Below are 26,626 nucleotides of genomic sequence, written 5' to 3' on the forward strand. Positions count from 1 at the left end.
GTCGCCGGGGCTGGAGTGCAGTGGCCGGATCTCAGCTCACTGCAAGCTTCGCCTCCCGGGTTCCCGCCATTCTCCTGCCTCAGCCTCCGGAGTAGCTGGGACTACAGGCGCCCGCCACCTCGCCCGGCTAGTTTTTTGTATTTTTTAGTGGAGACAGTGAGCTGAGATCCGGCCACTGCACTCCAGCCTGGGCGACAGAGCGAGACTCCGTCTCAAAAAAAAAAAAAAAAAAAAAAGAATTCTTTAATGATATAGGGTGAATAGATGTAATCTCTCCTTTTTAACTTCTCCCTCTTATTTATTCTTTAGCATGGAAACATAATTTGTATATGAAAACCTGGTCCGTAAGAAATCTGACTAGAAAGCACCAACTTCAAAGCCTCAGGGTATGAGTGATAGAGTGTGCTATACATTCTCACTTTAAAAAGGTGATGGCAGAATTTTGAGGATGGTTTCATGTTTTATTTTAGATATTTCATATTTGTCGTTGTTATCATAAGCATAATTTTCTTCATTATCATTCAAATTATTATTTTGCTTAGAGTGGTCAATGATATGGAGAAAAGACCATTAAAAGTCATCACCATCCATTATCAGACATCATTCTGATAAAAGTAGTCTCAAAATAGGGACTTCTGTTCCCTTTCATCTGCTTTGAGCTCCTGCTGTGCTCCCACCCATGTTGACTACTTTGTAAAAAGGAGAAAAAAAAAAAGACAAAGTCCAACTTTAGAGAGCTCTAGTTGAGATGAGGTGATGAGAAGAGAATCACCACATACCTATGAGGAGGCTGTAATATAGAGCTTGACAGCCTGGACTATTCGGCTTTACACTGGTTGAATTCAAATCCTGACTGCCACTCAATAGCTCTGTGATGCAGAGCAAGTTACTAACCTCTCCTGCCCCAGTTTCCTCATCTGTTAAATGAAAGTAAGAACAGTAATTACCTTGTAGAGTTGTCTTGGGATAATCCTTAAATTAGATAATCCACAAAACACTCAAATTTATCCATATATACATCCATATATTTTATTTCTCTGTTGACCAGTTTCTTGTATCCCATACCTTTGCCTTGGGCAGATCTTCTTTTGTGTCCTTGAAATATAACCTTTAATAATTCAATTCTCTTAGTTTTATATGTCTAAACATGTCTTTATTTTGCCTCCAATATTGTGCATAAAATTCTAAGTTGACACTTATTTTCCTCAGCACTTTGAAGGTATTTTTCCACTGTCTTCTGGACTTTACGGTGCTGATAAGAAAGAAGTTTGCTGTTGGTTTAACAATGATTACTTTGAAAATTATGTGTTTTTTTCTCACTGGTAGAATACTCACATTTAAGTACACATTTGATGAATGTGCATATTTATTGACAAGACTCCACACAGGACTCCTAATTCCATAGATTATAGGGAGGATCATGGTACAAACATCCTTCTCCCTTAGGAAGGGGCATGGCAGAAACTGAAGGCTATTGTGACTAAAAGGAAGCTCTGCAAGATTAATAACATATAACTATAACCTTGCCTCCAAGGGGGATCTAAGAGTGCCCCCACAAGAATCTGAGAGACTGTAAGAGGATATGAAGAGAACAGCTGAGGACCCTTATTTTTATATATTTATTTATTTATTTATATTTAATTTTTTTTTTCAGACATCAGTGTTACTTGCCAAGACCCTCATTTTTAAACTCCCACGAGTTATTACGCTCCTTTCCACTCTTGCTTTCCAATTCCTACACCAGGACAAGTCTGTATTTTGAGTATATGAGTCAAGTATGGCAAAAACTACAGTACCTTAAAAACTTTAATTTTCGTCCTTCCTGGCCCATGCTAAAACTTACATCTAGAAATATGGCAAAACAAAATGAAACAGATCTCTCCTTGTACATAAAATAGCTAAAAATTTGGCCTCTTTATTGATCTTATGTCATATATTTGGCTTGAAATAAAACAACAAAACAACCAGTTACAATTAAGGGTTATACAAACTAAATTTTTCTTCTAAATCTCTAAATGCTCTTAGAGAGCAACTTGCAGGGCATACACAGGGCCTTGAGAGTCAGTCCCACAGAAAATACTTATATAAATGAAACAAGAAGGATGCTATTTGCTTTTCATTACGTAAACATCACCTGAACATAACTATCAACTTATTTGATAAAAATCATCTAGGACCAAAAGCACTATCAAGTTTGCTGGGTGCCATTTTCATTCTAATCATACCCAAAAGGCCTAGAAATAATTTAAAACTAGAAAGAGGCCCAAGTAGTAAGGCTAACTATGGCTCCTACTAAAAAACATTTGCCAGTCTGATGTGCGTGTGTCTAGAAAGAATGATAGAAAATAAAGAGTTCTGCTTGAGTTCAGGAGAACTTCCCAGAAGGAGGTGGTGGGCCAAGAAATCCACCTGCCTGCTTGGTGGCGGCTCGTGAAGGGGCAAGGCCGAGAATCTTCTGAATGTTCTGTGAAGAAAACAGAGTAAGCATAGGGTTTTAATATCAAATATACAGAAGATGTATTTTATGTAGCTCTCAGGCAAAGGAAACTCATATAGATTAAAGGTATCATTATGACCTGCAATAGGATGATTATCACTGTTATTTTAAAAAAGGCCTACAATGTAATGAAAATCATGGAACAGTAAAAAGCCTTCCTTACCTGATGAGACCTTGGTCTACTAATAAAAGTGGTTGATTTTTTTCAAGCAGACAATGATATTTTTAACAAGAAGCATATGAAGAATATTCATTAGCTATTTCTTATGGGCATTTTCTTTGAGTATGGGTCTGCTGGCTGGATTTGTCATTACTGCACTGTCTATAATTTTCAGTTTTGGCCAGGTGTGGTGGCTCACGCCTGTAATACCAGCACTTTGGGAGGCCAAGGTGGGTAGATCACTTGAGGCCAGGAGTTCAAGACCAGCTTGGACAGGATGGTAAAACCCCATCTCTGCTAAAAATACAAAAAAATTAGCTGGGCGTTGTGGCGTACGCCTGTAGTCCCAGCTACTCAGGAGGGTGAGGCATGAGAGTCCCTTGAACCCAGGAGGCAGAGGCTGCATGAGCCAAGATTGCACCACTATACTCCAGCCTGGGCAACAGAGTGAGATTCTTTCTAAAAAATCAGTTTCAGTTTCTTTACAGTGTTGAAAGTACTTAGAAACCTGCAAAACACTCTGAGTTCAGAATTCTCTTAAATTTTCAGCAGCCCCCATCTTTTTCCATTGTTTCATCTACATCTAATGCAATTTTTTAAGAAACTCACTTTTATTCAGTTTTTAAAAATGTATTTCATTCTCATAATAATGTTTTTTTTTGAGGCGGAGTCTCACTCTGTCATCCAGGCTAGAGTGCAGTGGCATGATCTTGGCTCACAGTAACCTCTGCCTCCTGGGTCAAGTGGTTCTCCCTGCCTCAGCCTCCTGAGTAGCTGGGATTATAGGCACCTGCCACCATGGCCAGCTAATTTTTGTTTTGTTTTTTTTTTTTAGTAGAGATGGGGTTTCACCACATTGGCCAGGCTGGTCTTGAACTCTTGACCTCAGGTGATCTGCCTGCCTCAGCCTCCTAAAGTGCTGGGATTACAGGCGTGAGCCACCATGCCTGGCCAAAACCCCTCCCTGCCCCTGCTGCTTTTTTTTTTTAAGATGGAGTCTGGCTCTTGTCGCCCAGGCTGGGGTGCAATGGCATGATCTCAGCTCACTGCAACCTCCGCCTCCTGGGTTCAAGCAATTCTCCTGCCCCAGCCTCCCAAGTAGCTGGGATTACAGGCATGCACCACCACGTCCAGCTGATTTTTGTATTTTTAGTAAAGACGGGGTTTCACCATATCGGCCAGGCTGGTCTCAAACTCCTGACTTCAAGTATCCGCCTGCCTCAGCCTCCCAAAGTGCTGGGATTATGGGCATGAGCCACTGCGTCCAGCCAATGTAGCATTTTATAAGAGGAAAAAAACCTTAGAGATCCTGATTGTTCTCGCCCAATTCCTTCATTTTGTATCTGAAGAAACTAAAACTCAGAAAGGTATGATGGATGGCTTATCCAGAATTACAAAGCTAAATTAAGAGCACAGTTAGAATTTAAACCTATTGTGTTTTGACCCTTAATCTAATGGATTCTCTTACACAGTAGTTTCTATGTTAAAGTTTTGCTCTTCAGAACAAACTCCATTCTGTGGTAGGCAGGTTTACATGCACTAAACTATTCATCCAGTAGTTACTGAGTACCTACTAGATGTAAGATACTATGAGAATATCCATGCCCAGGCTTCTCTGCAAGCATACACACCCTCAATCCTTCATCATGAAGAATGATGACTATTATGGGTAAGAGTGTGTATTGAGGTAACACTGTTAGAATACAACAGAATGTTTAAATATGGAGGACATAACTTTAAGGACTCATCTAAATTATATTTATCATAAAATATTTCAATACATGCATTCCACAATACTATAGCTCATGCTTTAAGAAGACATCTGAAACAGGTGAAGAAAAAATCAATCGTTAGTACATTAGGATACTTCTCCTTAGTAAAGATGGAAAATGATGTGACTTTGTATTTCTTTTTCTGAGATGTGATCTTGCTCTGTCACCCAGGCTGCAGTGCAGTGGTGTGGTCACAGCTCATTGCAACCTCCACTTCCCGGGCTCAAGCATTCTTCCCACCTCAGCCTTCCGAGGAGCTGGGACTACAGACATGCCACCATGCCCAGCTAATTTTTGTATTTTTAGTAGAGTCGGGGTTTTGCCATGTTGGCCACGCTGGTCTCAAACTCTTGGGCTCCAGTGATCCGCTCACCTCAGCCTCCCAAAGTGCTGGGATTATCGGGGTGGGCCACCATGCCCGGCCTACTTTGCATTATCTTTTTTTTTTTTTTTTTTTTTGAGGCAGAGTCTTACTCTGTCACCAGGCTGGAGTGCAGTGGTGCGATCTTGGCTCATTGCAACCTCTGCCTCCCAGGTTCAAGCGATCCTCCTGCCTCAGCCTCCCAAGTAGCAGGGACTATAGGTACGCACCACCATGCCCAGCTAATTTTTTGTGTTTTTAGTAGAGATGCGGTTTCACCATGTTGGCCAGGATAGCCTCGATCTCCTGACTTTGTGATCCACCCGTCTCGGCCTCCCAAAGTGCTGGGATTACAGGTGTGAGCCACCATAGCCGGCCTGCATTACTTTCATAATAAAAATAGCTCCTTGAAGCTCACCTTCAAAAATACCATTACGCAAAGCAGTAAAAAGACCAAATGATGTCACTAATTTGCAATTTCTTTAGTTAATTAGTATTTCCTGAGCACCTACAATGTATTTAGCACTAAACTAGGCATTAAGGGAAATTGCTTTAAAGATAAAATTTGAAATAATAAGACATACAGAATTAGCTGCTGATAAACATACTTGTCTAGTTAACAAATACAGTAATATAGCCTAGAAAAAATACACAAGGGATTCTTGCTCAGTTATTCTGAAGGGTCAAATAGATGAGTCTTTATAACTTTAGAAATTAAAAACCAATGCAAAAATGTTGGATGCCCTTTATAGGTTTACTGTGATTTAAAGAAGATGATTGAAAAAATAAAAAATAAATAATATTTTGAAGACATGAGAAACTGAATTGGTAGTCTGTTGAATTGCATTTACTAACTCAAAATATTTAAATGACTACTGAGGGTAAGCCACTGCTCTAGACGGGAATATCTCAAATAGCAATAGCAGCAACAAAAAAGTGTTAAAAATGAGACACTTCAGCAGCCACAAAGTACATGGAAATTCAGGCAACTCTATACTTCCCTTTCCTTGTGGCTCTTGCCACAGACCCATTTTGGGAACACTAAATTAAATGTATCGGTGTTACATTACGCAAGTATTTGTATTTTAACACAAACGCTCTGCATTTACTGCATGCAATTTTATCCTTTAGTGAAATTCTAAACTAATCTGTTTAAATTCCTATAGTCTCACAGGTGAAACCTAGGTCTTCTATTTTTCTCAGATTTCCCCTGCTTTCCCATCAGTAAAATCTTTGTAGGAACTAAGTGATGGTCTCAAGATGCAAGAGCCACAGGTAAAAGGACCAGAGGTCACTAACATCTCTATAGTAGTAACATCCTACATTTCTACACACTTTAAAGTTTGCAAACAGTTTTAAGGACTAGATAGTAGTCCTTAGTTATCCCTGCTGTTGAGATGAGAAAGTTGATGCAGGGAGAGGTTATAAGTCAGAAAGTGAACTGATACAACTCAAAGTGCAGTTTTCCTTTATTAAGCCACCTCTCTGTAACAGACTGTTACCTTAGGAATAAGAAAGTCACATAAAGAAGTTAAAAAAAAAAAAAAGGAATAAAAAATTGTGTAACAGGTCATTTTTTAAAAATCACAATTATGTTGTTAAATGAGCAAATGCTTTCTCTCTCTATATATACACACACACACACACATATATACCCATGCACATATAAAATATAGTTGCTATGCAAAAAACCCATAGAACATACAATGCAAAGAATGGACCCTAATATAAACTATGGATTTGAGGGTAATAATGATATGTCAGTGTAGATTAATCAATTATAACAAACATACCACTCTGGTGGAGAACGTTGATAGAGGGGTGTGCTATGCATATGTGGGGGCAAGGCATATATATGAAATCTCTGTACCTTCCACTCAATTTTGCTGTGAACCTAAAACTGTTCTAAAAAATAAGGTCTATAAAAAGGAATATAAAGTATTTAAGAATATATAGTAAGCTAGTAGTTGTATTAATAATAGTTGTATACTTTTTTTCATACCTTGCCTTCCCCAACTTTTTGAAATACTGCTAAGTGGAATACTTTTAAAATAAAGAAAAATATTCTTGTGGGTGCTATTTTAAAGTGAAGGTCATGGTATGAAGCGAAAAAAAAGAATAACAACAATAATAATGGTTAACAGTTACTGAGTACTTATACTCTGCAAGGCATTGTTCTAAGCACTTTATATGTATGTTCTCATTTAAATCCTCACAGCTTAATGAAGTGGACATTATTATCCTTGCATGCAGATAAGAAAAATAAGATACCAACTGTCAGGCTGTAATTCAATAAATACTCACTGAATATCACACTGTACAACAGGCACTTTTGTAAATATTATCTCATTACATCTTTCAACAATCTCATCCATTAAACTTAACCTGACTGCTTTCCTATAATCTCTCAATTTTTCTTTCTTCCTTGAGGTCAAGTTTTCAGGCCTTGTTAATTAGCAAGATTTAGTTTAGAAATATGCATTTAGGCCAGGACTGGTGGCTCACGCCTGTAATCCCAGCACTTTGGGAGGCCGAGGCGGGTGGATCATCTGAGGTCAGGAGTTCGAGACCAGCCTGGCCAACATGGTGAAACCTATCTCTACATGCGCCTGTAATCCTAGCTGCTTGGGAGGCTGAGGCAGGAGACTCATTTGAAACCTAGGAGGCAGAGGTTGTAGGAGATCGTGCCGCTGCACTCCAACCTGGGTGACAGAGCAAGACTCCATCTCAAAACAAACAAACAAAAGAAATATGCATTTAGCTAAAAGTTAGGAGTTTTAATATATAATAAAGATGCTATGAAAGAAAATACAAATGCAAAATATAGTAAGATGCAATCAAGTTTTAGAAAAATGTAAAACAATTATTTTGAATTCCTGTCCAGTCCTGTGTAACAGGGTAACAAATGAAGAGTGTATACCTAGAAGAGAAAAACAAAGGAAAAACATCTTCCTGTAATTGTGTCTTCTACTGGCAGGAAAACCAGAAAAATACCACCACAGGATTTGTGTTCTTTCCTCTTTACAAAGATTAAGAACCAGTGATCAAGAAAAGGAAGCTGTTGGTTGTTAACTGGATATTTTGGGACGACTCAGGTCAATGGCGATAAACACATTCTGTGAAATGTTATTCCTTAGTCATTTAGCTAAAATAACACACCTATGGCAATCTTCAGTTTACTCTGTTAGTTTCTCTGACATCTGGCAACCAGTCTTCACTTCCAATTAATCACAATATCTCATTAATTCCCATAATATAATCTTTACTGTATCAACAAAGCTGTGTATAAAATCTAATCACCTCAAAACGACCCTTTTTAATATTACCAGGGCACTCACATTATATCTAACTAGACTACTTCGGAAAAATAATGTAGAGATTAAATATTTACTAAAAAAAACCCTGACAGTACAAGCTTGATATCGCTGAAATATTATTGGTTTAGCAATCAGAAAACTTGGGTTATAGTGCTGACAAACTAGACAATAAAACAACAGGAATGATCTTGTCATTTTACCAAGTCTCAATTTCCTTACTGTTAAAAAAAGAGGGTTGATTAGATCAATCATTTTCAGACCCTTAAAGCCTTTAACAATTCTTTTATTTTTTAACTTTTTTTTTTTTTTTTTTTTTTGAGACGGAGTCTTGCTCTGTCGCCCAGGCTGGAGTGCAGTGGCCGGATCTCAGCTCACTGCAAGCTCCGCCTCCTGGGATTATGCCATTCTCCTGCCTCAGCCTCCCAAGTAGCTGGGACTACAGGCGCCCGCCACGTCGCCCGGCTAGTTTTTTGTATTTTTTAGTAGAGACGGGGTTTCACCATGTTAGCCAGGATGGTCTCGATCTCCTGACCTCATGATCCGCCCGTCTCGGCCTCCCAAAGTGCTGGGATTCCAGGCTTGAGCCACCACGCCCGGCTATTTTTTAACTTTTAAAATAAATTTCTATTCTTTTTTGTTTTTTGAGACGAAGTCTCACTCTGTCGTCCAGGCTGGAGTGCAGTGGAATGATCTTGGCTCACCGCAACCTCTGCCTCCCGAGTTCAAGCAATTCTCTTCCTCAGCCTTCCGAGTAGCTGGGATTACAGGCGCCTGCCACCACGCCCGGCTAATTTTGTATTTTTAGTAGAGACAGGGTTTCACCATCTTGGCCAGACTGGTCTTGAACTTCTGACCTTGTGATCCACCTGCCTCGGCCTCCCAAAGTGCTGGGATTACAGGTGTGAGCCACTGCACTCGGCCCATGTTTTTTTTTTTTTTTTTTTTTTCACACAATTCACAGAGATTAAAAGAAGCTTTTTGAAAAATAAAATGTGACGTAAAAAAGCCCAATACAGAAAACAAATAAAATAAGGTAGAAAACTGAAGCTCCCTTCTGGGTCCTTCTTAACACATATATTACAAAGTAGAAATAAACATTCTGAAAGGTAAGCACATCAACTCTGCACTAGAGTAATGTCACTTCCTTTGTAATGATGAATGAATATTTTCTGTCTTAGGTTGACCAAAGGCCCTCTGTAATAAAGGTCTTTTCTGCTGGGGTCAGGGGATTAAATGACAATCTCTTTCTCTCCCTCTCACTTCCTCCTTCCTTTCTTCTTTCTCTTTCTCCCCTGTTTTTCCAATGAAAATGTCCCTAGATCTCTTTTAGCTCCTTCTTTGAGGATCAATCAAGGAGAATATTCTGAATTTTAGTTTAGTGCAGAGACAAAATGTTTTATTTTTTGAAAATCTCGTAATGGAGGGAATAACCCCAGTTGGCACTGTGAAGAGTGTCTAAAACTCAGAATAAACTACAGTCTTACTGGTTCGAAGAACCAAAAAGCAAGGTTCAGGAAAACCACAGCTACTGAAAATAGAGAAAGAATCCTGGAAAACAGAGACAACGAAACAGGAGCCTCAAATTTTGCGTATAAACTCTGCCCCCAAATCTCTGCTTAATTTTTTGTTTTGTTTTGTTTTTTTTTTTTGAGATAGAATCTTGCTGTCACCCAGGCTGGAGTGCAGTGGCGCAGACTCAGCTCACTGCAACCTCCGCCTCCCAGTTTCAAGCAATTCTCACGCCTCAGCCTCCTGAGTAGCTGGGATTACAGACGTGCACCACCAAGCCCGGCTAATTTTTGTATTTTTGGTAGAGACGGGATTTCACCATGTTGGCAATGTTGATCTCGAACTCCTGACCTCAAGTGATCTACCCACCTCGGCCTCCCAAAATGCTGGGATTACAGGCATGAGCCACCGCACCTGGCTCTGCTTAATTTGTATTTTTATTTTTATTTATTTATTTTTTTTTTGAGACGGAGTCTCGCTCTGTCGCCCAGGCTGGAGTGCAGTGGCCGGATCTCAGCTCACTGCAAGCTCCGCCTCCCGGGTTTACGCCATTCTCCTGCCTCAGCCTCCCGAGTAGCTGGGACTACAGGCGCCAGCCACCTCACCCGGCTAGTTTTTTTTGTATTTTTTAGTGGAGACAGGGTTTCACCGTGTTCACCAGGATGGTCTCGATCTCCTGACCTCGTGATCCGCCCGTCTCGGCCTCCCAAAGTGCTGGGATTACAGGCTTGAGCCACCGCGCCCGGCCTGCTTAATTTTTAAACTACGTGCAAGGCAGCCTATAAGAGCCCAGTTAAGACTAAAATAACTGACCTGGGACTTCAGCTGCCATCTACCACAAAGGAGAGTTTGGAGTTTGAGTGCTGCTATGGTTTGAATGTTCGTGTCCCTTACAAATTCATATGTTGAATCCAAACTACCAAGGTGTTAGAAGGTGGAGCCTTTGGGAGGTGATTAGGTCATGAGGGTTCTGCCCTCTTCAATGGGATTAGTGTCCTCTTTAAAAAAAGGTACCAGAGAGCTGCCCTGTGCCTTCCACCATGTGAGGATGCAGACAGAAGGCACTCTCTATGAAGCAGGCAGGAAACAGGCCCTCACCAGACACTGAATTTGCCTTGATTTTGGACTTCCCAGCCTCTAGAAGAGTACGAAATAAATTTCTATTGTTTGTGGTATTTTGTTACAGTAGCCCTAATGGACTAAGACAATGCCAGGTTAACTGCCTGCCTAAACAAAAATATCAACACTTCTTCCAAAGAATAAAAGAATCCAGAATCTCTTCAACCCATCATTTACATTATCCAGGATATGATCCAAAATTACCAGATATATCAATAAACTGGAAAATATACTGTTACTTAAGAGAACAGGTCAGGCGCGGGGGCTCATACCTGTAATCCCAACACTTTGGGAGGCCGAGGCAGGTGAATCACCTGAGGTCAGGTATTTGAGATCAGCCAGCCTGACCAACATGGTAAAACCCAGTCTCCATTAAAAATACAAAATTAGCCTGGCATGGTGGCGGGCACCTGCAATCTCAGCTACTCAGGAGGCTGAGACAGGAGAATGACTTGAACTGGGAGGTCGAGGTTGCAGTGAGCTGAGATCGTGCCACTGCACTCCAGCCTGGGCGACAAGAGCAAGACTCCATCTCAAAAAAAAAAGAAAAGAGAACAGGCAATGGAGTCCAAATTCCAAATGCTGGAATTAGCACAGAAGGTTTTTTTATTTTGTTTTTCAGACAGGGTCTTGTTCTGCCGCCCAGGCATGAATGCAAAGGCATGATCATAGCTAACCTCAAACCTGACCTCCAGGGCTCAAGCAATCCTCCCACTTAAGCATCTACAGACCAGCAGCTAGGACTACAGGTACATGCCACTGTGCCTGGCTAATTTTTGTATTTTTTGTAGAGACAAGATTTTGCCCTGTTATCACTTGGGCTCAAGTGAGCCTCCTGCCTCAGCTTCCTAAATGCTGAACAGGCATGAGCTACCACACCCAGCGTAGCAGACAAGGTTTTTAAAGCAGCTAAATAATTATGGACATAAAATATGGCTCATAATATATTAACAAACAAGAAATCTCAGGAAGAATGCCAAATAAAGCAAAAATTCTGAAACTGAAAAATACAATACCTAAAATTCAAAAATCATTGGGTGGGCTTAGGGTTAACACAGATTAGAGGAGTCTGTGAACTTGAAGATAGATCAACAGAAATTATCCCATCTGAAGAATAGAAAAAAACAAGAGTAAAAAAAATTCAATGTAGCTTCAGTGTTCTGTTGGACAATACCAAAAAAGACTAATACATAAGCAACTGGTGTTCCAGAAGGAGAGAGAGAGAATGAGGCAGAAAATAGTTAAAGAAATAATGATTGAAATTTCCCTACATTTAATGAAAACTGTAAGTCCTAGCACGAAAAACTTTTAAAAAATACCCTAGGCACATCATAGTCAAATTGCTGAGAACCAATCTCAAAGAGAAAATCTGAAAGTAGCTAGAGAAAAGTGACATTACTTACGAGGACACAAAGATATGAAGAACTTTTCAGAAACAGTGGAGGCCAGAAAATAGAAGAAAGGCATTTAAAATGCTTAAAGGTTAAAACAAACCAAAAAGCCAACCCAGAATTCTATGTCCAGTGAAAATATCCTTCAAGAATGAAGATAAAATAAAGATATTTTCAGATAAATGAAGAGTAAGAGAATTTGTCATCAGCAGACTTGTACTATTAGAAGCACAAGAAAGAAAAATGAAATTGCTTCATGCTATACCGTGAGGTAAAGATTCGGGCAATCCTTCTCAGTGACAAGCTTCACTTCCTGTTACATCTCACCAACAGCTCTAGATTCAGTAGTCCCTAGATCCATTACAAATGTCATGCCTCCATGTTTCCTATGCCAAGAACACTTAAGAATGGAAAGCTGCCAGGCGCTTAGCACTTTGGGAGGCCCAGGTGGGTGGATCACCTGAGGTCAGGAGTTCAGACCAGCCTGGCCAACATGGCGAAACCCTGTCTCTATTAAAAATGCAAAAATTAGCCAGGTGTGATGATCGGAGCCTGTAATCCCAGCTACTCAGGAGGCTGAAGCAGGAGAATCACTTGAACCCGGGAGGCAGAGGTTTCAGTGAGCCGAGATCGAGCCATTGCACTCCAGCCTGGGTGACAGAGTGACATTCTGTCTCACAACAACAACAAAAATAAACTCAGAATTGCTCTTTGTTGCTTAAAGTGAAATATATACATGTGGTTTATTTGATTTTATTTATTTATTTATTTATTTTGAGACAGAGTCTTGCTCTGTCGCCCAGGCTGGAGTGCAGTGGCACGATCTCGGCTCCCTGCAAGCTCTGCCTCCAGGTTCACACCATTCTCCTGCCTCAGTCTCCCAAGTACCTGGGACTACAGGCGCCCGCCACTATGCCTGGCTAATTTTTTTTTTTTTTGTATTTTTTTAGTAGAGACAGGGTTTCACAGTGTTAGCCAGGATGGTCTCGATCTTCTGACCTCATGATCCACCCACCTCGGCCTCCCAAAGTGCTGGGATTACAGGTGTGAGCCACCGCGCCTGGCGCGTTACATCGTGTTTTATTAAGATATCAACCCAAGCCACAATTTTAAAATTTGAGACTTAACAAATTAAAGAGCAATATTCCACAGAGATCAAAGGATCTGTGCTAAACCAAGAGAGATCTGTATTGTCATTACCTTAGCTTTCACTAGAATAAACTCCTGCTATGGTTTGAACGTGTCCCCGAAAAGTTCATGTGGTGGAAGTTTAATCCCTCTGCCCTCATGAATAGATTAATGTCATTATCACAGGAGTGGGCTCCTTATCACGAGTGGCTTTGCTATAAAAGTGAGCTCTCTCTGGTTCTCGCTCTTGCCCTCTCACCATGTGATGTCCTCCACCACGTTATGATGCAGCAGGAAGGCCCTCAGCAGATGCCAGCACCATGCTCTTGGACTTCCTGCAGAACTGTGAGCTAAATTGTCTTTATAAATTAGCCAGGCTGTGGTATACTGTTACAGCAATAGAAAATGAGCTAAGGCAGCTCTATTACAGAGACCATTTCAAAAATTTAAGTATATACCTCAGCTAAGCAAGAGTACAACTTATTGGTGAACATAATCATTTAGCTATTCAACAAACACTTCAAACTCAGCATGTCTTCTAACCAACATACTCTTCTTTCTTCTATTCCCAACCTCTTAGTGCAACTAGTCCCCATTTGGTCACCAAATCAGAAACCTGAAAGTCATCTTAGTTCTTCCTTTCTCCTTCACATTAAATCAGTAAGTTCAGCTGGTTTCCCCTTCTATTTATTTCTCAATCTTGTCCCATCCTTTTCATCCCTCTCTTCACTGTTATAGTTTATAACATAATGATTTTTTGCTAGACTATTATAATAGTCTTTGGTATTTCTATATTTTAGTCATGCTCCTCTTATAGCTAACCTTCACAATGCAGTAAGTGCCAGAAAATATGTGCCAGAAAAGGAAGCCTTGAAACTTGATTGCGTTTAAAAGGAAGAAGAGGGAGGCATTCAGAAATAAGGAAAAACAGAAGCAAAAAGTACATCTGAGTGAGTGTAACATGAAAACTATTGGGGATATGATGGGATATGAATTGGGAAAAAATATTAAGCAACACAATGACAAAGATCTTGGTGAGCCATGAACTATAATTCAATTTCCCATTGATTCTCACATGCCAGGGTGATAATGGTTTGAATCTGTGTCCCCACCCAAATCTCATGTCAAACTGTGTGGTTTAGCACCATCCCCCTTGGTACTGTTCTTGTGATAGTGAGTGAGTTCTCATGAGATCTGATTGTTTAAAAGTGTGTAGTATCTCCCTCCTCTCTCTCTTGTTCCTACTCTGGCCATGTGACATGCCTGCTCCCCTTCTGCATTCCGCCATGATTCTAAGTTTCCTGAGACCTCCCCAGAAGTTGAGCAGATGCTAGCATCATGCTTCCTGTACCAGCCTGCAGAGCCATAAGCCAATTAAACCTCTTGTCTTTATAAATTACCCAGTCTCAGGTATTCCTTTATAGCTATGCAATAACAAACTAATACACAGGGCAACAAAAACTCTTCTGCCACAGACAGTATTCAGAAGGAGGGGAGAAAAAGAGAATCACTTGTGTAACAAATACTGAAAATGTTATGTTCCTATTTACTGCATGTGCAAACCTTTCCACTACAAAGCCTGCCAAATGGCAGTACGTTCAGAAACTGGATAATGCCTTAAAATAAAGAATTATTGGCCGGGCGCGGTGGCGCAAGCCTGTAATCCCAGCACTTTGGGAGGCCGAGACGGGCGGATCACGAGGTCAGGAGATCGAGACCATCCTGACTAACCCAGTGAAACCCTGTCTTTACTTAAAAAAATACAAAAAACTAGCCGGGCGTGGTGGTGGGCGCCTGTAGTCCCAGCTACTCGGGAGGCTGAGGCAGGAGAATGGCGTAAACCCGGAAGGCGGAGCTTGCAGTGAGCTGAGATCTGGCCACTGCACTCCAGGCTGGGCTACAGAGCCAGACTCCATCTCAAAAAAAAAAAAAAGAATTATTCAGCCAGAGACCTTAATTATCTATTTTTTTTTTTTTTTGAGACAGGGTCTCACTCTGCTGCCCAGGCTAAAGTCCAGTGATGTAATCAAGTCTCACTGCAAGCTCAAATTCCCAGGCTTTTGTGACCTTCCCACTTTGGGTAGCTGGGACTACAGGCACATGCCACCATACCCAGCTAATTGTTAAATTTTTTGTAGAGATGGAGTCTCACAATGTTGCCTAGGCTGGTCTCAAATTCCTGAGCTCAAGTGATCCTCACACCTCAGCCTACCAAAGTGTTGGAATTACAGGCATGAGCCATAGCACCCCGCCACCCTTTCACTTTCATAGTTCCATCTCAAAAGCCACTTCATTCTCTAAATCTTTCTGCCTGAACCTTTCCCCACTAATCGAATGTTTTTTTTTTTTTTTTTTTTTTTTTTGAGGCGGAGTCTTGCTCTGTCGCCGGGACTGGAGTGCAGTGGCCGGATCTCAGCTCACTGCAAGCTCCGCCTCCCGGGTTTACGCCATTCTCCTGCCTCAGCCTCCCGAGTAGCTGAGACTACAGGCGCCCGCCACCTCGCCCAGCTAGTTTTTGTATTTTTAGTAGAGACGGGGTTTCACCGTGTTAGCCAGGATGGTCTCGATCTCCTGACCTCGTGATCCGCCCGTCTCGGCCTCCCAAAGTGCTGGGATTACAGGCTTGAGCCACCGCGCCCGGCCAAGCCTTCATAACCCTTTTACTTCCTTAGTTCTCACTCTTTTTCACTATGAATGTCAAATTACCAAGTTGGCCAAATGTAAATTCCATAACCTAAACTTTATCTCTACTGCGAATAACCTAAAATTACCACATTGTTAAACTTACTTGTGCTCCTGAGCTGCTAAACGGTGCTGGTATATAATGAAGAGATGATACTGAGAAACCAAACTCACTCTCTACTTTTGTAGCTTTAGGCAGTTGTAATAAAGAAGGAGCCTGAGAGCTCTAAGAATGGGATGTGGAATCCATGTTTGGTTTTATCACTGCTTCTCATCCCTAAGGATCAGTCATCTAGACCTACAGCCATTTAAAATGGCTTTTGGAAGATACACTGAAATTCTAAAATGAGCAACTGAAAGAACTCAGTAACAATGGGTAAACATTTCTAGTATTATAAAAGTAAAAGCGAATTGGTATGACAGCAAGGAAAAATATACATATTAAATGGTAGATGTGATCACTCACCTGTCGAATCGACATAGTACAGAGAATATACAGGAAAATGAAGGAACAGTCTGTGGTGTCATCTCCCAGCAGATTTCGATGAGACAGTCCTTGGATATAAGAAAGAGGGGTAAAAGGAAGCTTTGCCACCACTCTACCATCAAATCTAAAAGAAAAAAAAAAACAAAGAATTGTTATTTTTGGAAGACTGACAAGTTTCTTACTTCTAAAGAAGTATCTGGGACAGAAATAGAGCTTTAAGTCTCTGATCTCTGAAAAACAAAGAGAGGGTGACATGATAAAAATACACATGAACCTGATGTGCCAAGATGTAAAGAAGAGCCTAGATTATTCTCATAAATCTTTTCTTAAATTAGTGGTTCTCAATTCTTTTGGTATCAAGACCCCTTTATATACTAACAAATTATTTAGGACCCTAAAAACTTTGCGTTTATGTAGCTTATAGTTATTAATATTTACTGTATTAGAAATTAAAAATGAGAACTGTTTAATATTTATTTACATTTTTTGAGACAGAGTCTTGCTGTATCGCCAGACTGGAGTGCAGTGGCACAATCTCGGCTCACTGGAACCTTCGCCTCCCGGGTTCAAGTGATTCTCCTGCCTCAGCCTCCCAAGTAGCTGGGATTACAGGTGTGTGCCACCATGCCTGGCTAATTTTTGTAATTTTAGTCGAGACGGGGATTCACCATTTTAGCCAGGCTGGTTTCCAACTCCTGACCTCAGGCGATCTGCCCGCCTTGATCTCCCAAAGTGCTGGGATTACAGGCGTGAGCCACCGCCTCTGGCCAGAAAATCTTTTATATCTTGTAAGTCATTTAATTATATGAAGTTGAACATGCATGAGACCTTAAACCAACAGCAAATCTGAGAAAACTTCTGATAGTTCTTTTTTTTTTTTTTGAGATGGAGTCTCGCTCTGTCACCCAGGCCAGAGTGCAGTGGTACCATCTCAGCTCACTGCAACCTCCGCCTCCTGGTTCAAGCGATTCTCCTGCCTCAACCTCCCGAGTAGCTGGGATTACAGGCGTGCACCACCACACCCAGCTAATTTTTGTATTTTTAGTAGAGATGGGGTTTCACGATGTTGGCCTTGATGGTCTTGATCTCTTGACCTTGTGATCTGCCCGCCTCAGCCTCCCAAAGTGCTACAGGAATAGAAGCTTGTTATAAGGAACAGAAATTGGTGTCTAGGATAATAAAGAAAAAAATTGGGAAGAGAAAAAGGAAGGTGCAAAGAGAGAGATGATTTACAATAGGTGGATTATTTCTTTAAGTGCACTTACTCTGTGACTCCAGAGGGTAGGACCACTGCTCACGAGTACAGATAAGGGAGGCATATTTTGGCCCAGTAAAAGGAATTATTTTCAAACTCTAAAAACTACTCAATAAAAGTACTAATTATCTCAGAAACCACTAAGCTCCTCATTGTTGGAAATAAAGGATGACAAATTATCTGCTAGAGACATTACTGATGAGCTTTCTGTATTGGGAGAGAAGTTATGTGTTAAATGACTTTTAAGATCTCTTTCAGGCCGGGCGCGGTGGCTCACACCTGTAATTCCAGCACTTTGGGAGGCTGAGGCAGGCAGATCACCTGAAGTCAGAAGTTCAAGACCAGCTGACCAACATGGAGAAACCCTGTCTCTACCAAAAATACAAAATTAGCCAGGCATGGTGGTGCATGCCTGTAATCCCAGCTACTTGGGAGGCTGATTGAACCCAGGAGGCGGAGGTTGTGGTGAGTCGAGATAGCACCATTGCACTCCAGGCTGGGCAACAAGAGCCCAACTCTGTCTCAAAAAAAAAAAAAAAGAAAAAAAAACTCTTTCAATTCTAAAATCCTGTTATTTCAACTTTATGTAAATGATTCAGGAAGAGATGCCAGAAAGAACAATGAGAAATAAGTAGCTACATCTAGTCCTTTTTCTGGCAATCTGGAAGTTCAAGTCCTTCCCTTCTTAATCTAACCTTAGATTTTTTTCCTTAAAGCATCTGCCAGCTGTTAACAAATTTTAAGAGTGTAAGGTTATTTTTGTTTGTTTCAAACAGGGTCTCGCTCTGTTTGAAGCTGGAAAGCAGTGGTGCAATCATGGCTTACTGCAGCCTTGACCTCCTGGGCTCAAAGAATTCTCCTGCCTCAGCCTCCCAAGAGGGTGAGATTACAGGGGCATATCACCATGCCCGGCTACTTTTTTTTTTTCCTGTAGAGCCGTGGTCTTCCTGTGTTGCCCGGGCTGGTCTCAAACTCCTGGCTTCAAGTGATCTTCCTGCCTCAGCCTCCCAAATTGCTGGGATTAGAGGAATGAGCCACCACTCCTGGCTTACACAATCTTTTAGTATCCCTTATAGTCTTCGCCAGGCGTGGTGGCTCATGTCTCATAAACCCAGCACTTTGAGAGGCCGAGGCGGGAGGATCACTTAAAGCCATGAGTTCGAGACCAGTCTGGGCAACATGGCGAAACCCTATCTCTACCAAAAAAAAAAATTAGCCAGATGTCGTGGTGCATGTCTGTAGTCCCAGCTACTGAGGAGGCTGAGGTGGGAGGATCACTTGAGCCCAGCTGGTTGAGGCTGCAGTGAATAGTGATCACACCACTGCACTCCAGCCTGGATGAGAGAGCAAGATCTGGTCTCAAAAAGAGATGATCAAAGTTAAACTTGGAGAAATTATGTTAAAGACTGAATAACTTGTTCAATATAATCAAAACATGTATTAGACTTTTAATTTCATATGCCAGTTTATAAAAATAGATATACAGCCTTTAACTTCTAGGTGCTGACAGTCTAAGACACAATATTTTTAAAAAATGTACAGGCACAAAGACCAGAACAAAAACATGAATACAGCACTAGTATTGGTAAAATATATTACGCAAACCTCCACTAGTTTGGGAAAACAAAACAAGCAAATAAAAAGCTATTGTTTGCCAGTGTTCTGAACAAGAAAGTTGATGAAAATAATATACATAAAAACGAAAAAATAAGGCTGGGAGCGGTGGCTCATGCCTGTAATCCCAGCACCTTTGGAGGCTGAGGAGGGTGGATCATGAGGCCAGGAATTCGAGACCAGCCTGGCCAATATGATGGAACCCCCTCTGTACTAAAAATATAAAAATTAGCCTGGCGTGGTGGCACGTGCCTGTAGTCCCAGCTACTTGGGAGGCTGAGGCAGAAGAATTGCTTGAATGCGGGAGGCAGAGGTTGTAGTGAGCTGAGATTGTGCCACTGCACTCCAGCCTGGGCGACAGAGATAGACTCCGTCTCAAAAAAAAAAAAACCAGAAAAAAAAAAAATAGCCTTCTTTCCTGCCAACATATCCTTTTATAAGAAAACTGATTATAATGAAACTTTCATATAATCTTCCTCCTTGAAGATACTCTACTTGACTTCTTTGACTTATATGCTTGGAAGACCTATATCTCACACACACACACACACACCCCATCTAGTATTTTATCTTATATTGATGAACTGCAAAAATAATCTGGCATTTCAATACTGGTCCAAGGTCTAATAACTTAATCACCAAATATTTGATAAGTGCTTATTATATTATTAACTCTATTAAGGATAACGTATCACATATGCTTGCATATAGCTTTGAAAACCTCCATTCTCTAAAAATTTCACAAATATCATAGCAGTGATATGGGCATTCTCTTCATCTTGTTCCCATCTTTACTGCAGTATCTTTGGTATTTTACTTTCAAGTATTTAACCCTCTTCTGGTTGTTCTAATTCATTGCACATTAGAACTAGAGAACAGTGATAGAGAGAAAGGAAGGGAGGCAGGGAAAAGAGAATTTGGAAAAGATGACAATATTATTTGTCTGATCATATGATTATCTATCTAGAAAACTAGAGAATCAAATTAAAAGCTATGAAAGTTCAGGAAGATGTCCAGTTAGAAAATAAAATCACAAAAATTGATAACCTGCTGGGCATGGTGGCTCACGCCTGTAATCCCAGCACTTTGGGAGGCTGAGGCAGGTGGATCACTTGGGTCAGGGCTCAAGACCACCCTGGCCAACATGGTGAAATCCCATCTCTACTAAAAATACAAAAATAAGCCAGGCGTAGTGACGCATGCCTGTAATTCCAACTACTCAGGAGGATGAGGCAGGAGAATCACTTGAACCCGGGAGGTAGAGGCTGCAATGAGCCAAGATCATGCCACTGCACTCTAGCCTGGTCAACAGAGAACAGAGTGAGACTCTGTCTCAAAAAAAAAAAAAAAAGATAACTTAATTACATACAGTAGTACCAAACTAGAAAATATAAAATATTACTTATTTGGAAAGAAACTACAGAAAATATATAAAATAGACTTGGCAAAAATACCATCTTTCTGGATAGGAATACTAAAAATTATAAAGGTTATTTAATAACTCAAAATTAATGTACAAATTTAATAAAATTTCAGTCAAAACTCAGAAGGGATTATTTTAGAAGAAGCTGACACTTGATTGATTCTAAAATTCATTTGAAAGAATAAGTGCCCCAGGAACAATGAACAACACAGTTAAAAGAGAGTAGGTAGCAGGCAATGATAAGAAAACAGTTTGAAAAACAGGCTGGGGCCAAAGCATGGAATGTCATGACAGCCAGGGTAAGGAGTCTCACTAAAATCAGTAATCAGAGTTGCATGGTGATAAGTATGGACTTTAAAGTCTAAGAGACAGGGTTAAACCCCAGCTCAACATTTACTAGCTTGGAGACCTTGAGCAAGTTAAGTAACTTAAGAGTCTCATGTCCTCATCTGTAAAATAAAGATTAGAATTCTTATCTTAGAAAACTGTTAAAAGGGAAGGCAGGGTGTGGTGGCTCACACCTGTAATCCCAGCACTTTGGGAGGCTGAGGCAGGCGGATCACCTGAAGTCAGGAATTCAAGACCAGCCTTGCCACCATGGTGAAACCCCATCTCTACTAAAAATACAAAAATTAGCAGGGTGTAGGGGCAGGTCCCTGTAATCTCAGCTACTCAGGAGGCTGAGGCAGGAGAATCACTTGAACCCGGGAGGTGGAGGTTACAGTGAGCCGAGATCACACCACTGCATTTCAGCCAGGGTGATGCAGGGAAACTCCATTTAAAAAAAATAAAAATAAAAAAATAAAAGGGTAACACATATAAAGAGTTTAGTACAGTCCCCAACATAGGTTACTATTTAATTAGTAGCATATAATGTTACTAGGCAATGAGTAACAGGCTTCTGAGGATGGCTAACTTAACAATGTTGGATAGAGAGGAGACACCTGAGGGAGTGCAAGCAGGCTATTGTGATACCAAGCAAAAAGTAATAGCAGAGGAGAAAAAAAGGAAATGATCATTGAAACTAGGATGGGAGCTGGTGCTAGGATGAATGAGAAGAAAGGAGAGAGGGATGAATGGATGACTACACAGAAAAAAGGGACTGTTAACTGAGAGGAAGAGAAGGTTGAAAGGGTCAGATTTAATCCAGTACATATCATTCAGTTTGGGACAGGACAGATACGGAGTAATGTCTAGTGAAAATAAGAGGGAGAGGAAGGGAAACAAAAAAGGTTTGAATTCTCGGTGATTAGAATTGAGTACCACTAAGACATATGGATGAGAGAGTTGCTTTCACAGGGAACACGACTGGTTCCAAGTAAGTTTCAAAGCCCATGGTTGACATTAGAGTTCATTCTTGGTATTGTATATTCTATGGTTTTGGACAAATATATAATAACATGTTATCCACCATTATAGTATCATAAAGAATAATCTCATTGCCCTAAAGATTCCTCTGTGCTCTGCCTAGTCATCCTTCCCTTCCTCCTAACTCCTGGCAACCACTGATCTTTTTACTCTCTCCATAGTTTTGCCTTTTTCATACAGCAGGAATCATACAGTGTACAGCCTTTTCAGAAGAGCTTATTCACTTAAAAATACACATTTAAGGTTTCTCCACGTCTTTTCATGGCTTACTAGCTCATTTCTTTTTAGCACTGAATAATATTTCATTGTTTAATTGTACCACAGTTTGTTTATCATTTCACCTGCCGGAAGACATCTTGATTCCTTCCAACTTCTGGCAATTATGAATAAATAAACATCTGTGTACAGGTTTTTGTATGGATCTAAGTTTTCAGTTTATTTGGGTTCACTTTCACTTTTTATTCTAAGTAAGTGTTTAAATTTTTTAGAAGTAAGTTTTTATATATTACTCATATAAGAAAATCATTTTGTAAAACTCCATATATGATTTTTCCCCCATATATGATTCTGACGCACACTCCTGGTTAAGGTCCACTATCTAAGTTTTGGGAAACTACTGATACATAATAAACAAGTCATTTCAAATCATCAGGGAAAAGATGATTTATTCAACTATGTGATATTGACAATGGTTAAAAACTTAGTAAAGTTGGAAACCAAATACCAAAATAAATTATAGATGAAACAAGTATTTAAATATAACAAGTAGGCTAGGTGCAGTGGCTCATGCCTGTAACCCCAACACTCTGGGAGGACAGAGGTGGGGATCACTGGGGCCCGGGAGTTCAAGGCTGCAGTGGGCAATGACTGCACCACTGCACTCCGGCCTGGGTAATGGAGTGAAAACCTGTCTCTAAATAAATAAATAAATAAAACAGGAAAAAAATTTTTTCTATAATCTGATATGAGGAATGCATTACTTACATAATGGAAAAGAGTAACATCTTCAACAACAAAAAATATTTACCAAAAAAAGAGTTTAATAGCCTCTATATGTAAAAAAACTCTTGTAAATAAAAACAAAAAATAAACGGCAAAAAAGAAGAAGGCAGGGAGCAAGTGGAAGGAATGAACTAGGAACTTAAAATTGGAAAAACATAGTAAGTATATGAAAAGATGTTAAATCTCACATAAGTTATCAAAAAATGAAAAAATTTGAAAGAAATAATATTTTTCAACTATTCAATTGGCAAATATTAAGCAATTATATCATAATTCCCAGTGATAAGTATAAGGAGAAAGATCCACTCACAAGTACTGATGGCAATAATCTAAAGATATAAATTAATAAAATCTTTCTAAGGAACAATATATACCAAAGTTTAACTCAAGAAATACTAGGATATACCCTAAGGGAATAATAAGTATACACTGGTATACATATTATCTGAAAAATTCTATATGATGATTAATAAAAAATTAGTTAAACAGAGTACATCCTGGCCAGGTGCAGTGGCTCACAATTGTAATCCCAGCACTTTGCGAGGCCAAGGCGGGTGGATCACCTAAGGTCGTGAGTTCAAGACCAGCCTGGCTAACATGGTGAAACCCCATCTCTACTAAAAATAAAAAAAATTAGCCAGGTGTGGTGGTGCACACCTGTAATCCCAGCTACTCAGGAGGCTAAGGTAGGAGAATGGCTTCAACCCGGGAGGCAGAGGTTGCAGTGAGCTGAGACTGGGCCATTGCACTCCAGGCTGGGCAAAAACAGCAAAACTCTGCCTCAAAAAAAAAAAAAAAAAAAAAGCCTTTATAATGAACATTATAAAGACATTTCAAAAAATATGTTATAGAAATTAATACACATATGTTTTAAAAATTACCCACAGATTTTTGTGTGGACAAAAATTATAGCAGGTTACAAAAACCATTCTTGTGCATTAAAGTTTATATCCAGCCTGGGCAACATAGTGAGACCTCGTCTCTATAAAAAAAAAATTAAAAAATTAGCCTGGGCCAGGTGTGGTGGCTCACGCCTATAATCCCAGCACTTTGGGAGGCTGAGGCAGATGGATCACCTGAGGGCAGGAGTTTGAGACCTGGCCAACATGGTGAAAACCTGTCTCTACTAAAAATACAAATATTAATCAGGCATGGTAGTGGGAGCCTGTAATCCCAGCTACCTGGGAGGCCGAGGCAGGAGAATCACTTGAACCCAGGAGGCAGAGGTTGCAGTGAGCGGAGATCACACCATTGCACTCCAGCCTGGGCAACAAGAGCGAAACTCTATCTCGAAAAAAAAAAAAAGAAGAAGGATAGATGAGTACTGAGCCAGATCTTTAGTGTCCAGAATCTAACAAATATAAGAAGAGTATTTGAATATTTGGAATTCTACCAATGAAGCTTACAGTTGACTATAAAACATTGCAGCATTTGGTTTGCCTGGTAATTCATGGTGATATGTATCTGAGAAATGAGAGAAAGTATGACAGAGTGCAAGAGTACTGGGTTTAGAATTATAAGATAAAAATCATGTGATGTCCAGATATCTTAGACAAGGTATTTATTCTTCCAAAGGTACCTTCCAGCTCTGAAGGTCTGTGATATCAATAATGGTTAGTTAAGTGTAAATTTTATATTAAAAACACTTTGGACAACTTTTCTAATCCCTCATCTAGATAAAAATGACCATTTCCTTCTTTCTCCCTTACTGTACCTCACACTTATTTCTATTGTAATACTCATCAATGTACTCATTTGTTTATCTGTCTTTTCTTCCTATAAATTTTTGATTCTACTAAGGGCGGGGATCACATATTCGTTTTTTTTTTTTTTTGGAGATGGAGTCTCATTCTGTCACCCAGACTGGAGTGCAGTGGTGTGATCTCAACTCATTGCAACCTCCCCCCCGGGTTCAAGCAATTCTCCTGCCTCAGCCTCCCGAGTAGCTGAGACTACAGGTTCACACCAACACACCCAGCTATTTTTCGTATTTTTTTTTTTAGTAGAAATGGGGTTTGATGATATTGGTCAGGCTGGTCTCGAACTCCTGACCTCAGGTGATCCACCTGCCTCGGCCTCCCAAAGTACTGGGATTACAGGTGTTAGCCACCGCAACCAGCCATTATATTCTAATACCTAGCACAGTGCCTGGCACAAAGTACACACTTAACAGGTTGGAAGGAAAAGACAGGCTTGGGGAGGAGATGCAGGGAGAGGGAGAGTCAGACAGAAAGGAAGCTGGAGAAAAAGAGTAAGAGGAAGGGAAGGAAAGGGGGAGTGAGGAAAATTCTAATACCTGCAGTATAGTTCAGATGAGCTTTAGAAAGGTAATAAATGGACCAGGCCAGGCTCAACGCCTGTAATCCCAGCACTTTGGGAGGCTGGGTGAGAGGATCACTTGAGGCCAGGAATTTGAGACCAGCCTGGCCAACATGGTGAAACCCCGTCTTTACTAAAAATACAAAAAGTAGGCAGGCATGGTGGCAGCCACCTGTAGTCCCAGCTACTCGGGAGGCTGAGGCAGGAGAATCGCTTGAACCCGGGAGGCAGGGGTTGCAGTGAGCTGAGGTCATGCCACTGCACTCCAGCCTGGGCGACAGAGCAAGACTCTGTCCTGAACAACAACAAAAAAAGGTAATAAATTACTATCATCTTTGGGTATTTTCTGTCAAACGCAGTTCCACAATTACTCTGGTCTGCTATATGCTGGTTTAGACAACAGTAATTTACCTTATCATTAAACAAGATTATAGTTATTAAGACTCTATTTTAAGAGGCAAAAGATCTTTATATGACTACCTTCATTTTGAAGCAGCATGTTAGTAAGCAACTGAAAAAAAAAGGGAACATATTACCTTCTTTACAGAGAACCCATAATGCCTAAGCCTTATGTCTTATACATAAAATACCCTCAATATTAAAAGGGTAAAAAAGTTATTGTGTAATTATATTTTATAATATAAAAATTAAATTCTGGCTGGGCGTGGTTGCTCACACCTGTAATCCCAGCACTTTGGGAGACCGAGGCAGGTGAATCACCTGAGGTTAGGAGTTTGAGACCAGCCTGACCAACATGGTGAAACCCCGTCTCTATTAACGTCTCTACTAAAAATACAAAAATTATCCAGGCATGGTGGCGCATGCCTGTAGTACCAGCTACTCGGGAGGCTGAGATAAGAGAATCGCTTGAATGCAGAAGACAGAGGTTGCAGTGAGCCAAGATTGTGCCACTGCACTCCAGCCTGGGTGACAAAGCAAGACTCTGTCTCAAAAAAAACAACCCCAAAAAACAAAATTCCCTTGATTTTGATGATTGTTTTGAAGTTATATAAGAAAATGTCCTTAGGAAATATATAGAGAAGTAGTTATAGGAAACAGGGCATACAGCCTACAACATACTCTCAAATGATTAAGAAAAATACATAAATAATGTATGGATGAACACACATGTAATAGAGAAAGAAAAGGGAGAAAAAGAAAAGAAGAAGTGAAGCAAAACATTAACAATTGTGAATGTAGGTAATGGATATACTATCCTTGC

At 40.3% G+C, this 26,626-nt stretch overlaps 1 protein-coding gene across 1 annotated transcript in view; it reads right to left on the minus strand.

The window, feature by feature from the left end:
* Nucleotides 1-1,788: 1,788 nt before the first annotated feature.
* Nucleotides 1,789-26,626, minus strand: part of TMCO1 (transmembrane and coiled-coil domains 1) — a 42,655-nt gene continuing 17,817 nt past the window's right edge. The window contains exons 6-7 of the mRNA XM_023207060.3: nt 16,403-16,547; nt 1,789-2,464 (exon numbers count right to left, since the gene is read on the minus strand). Of these exons, the coding sequence (XP_023062828.1) occupies nt 2,366-2,464; nt 16,403-16,547 (244 nt within the window). The 3' untranslated portion in view covers nt 1,789-2,365. The remainder of the gene's footprint in view (nt 2,465-16,402; nt 16,548-26,626) is intronic.

Source organism: Piliocolobus tephrosceles, chromosome 1 (assembly GCF_002776525.5).
Source record: "Piliocolobus tephrosceles isolate RC106 chromosome 1, ASM277652v3, whole genome shotgun sequence".
Taxonomy (NCBI): Eukaryota; Metazoa; Chordata; class Mammalia; order Primates; family Cercopithecidae; genus Piliocolobus; species Piliocolobus tephrosceles.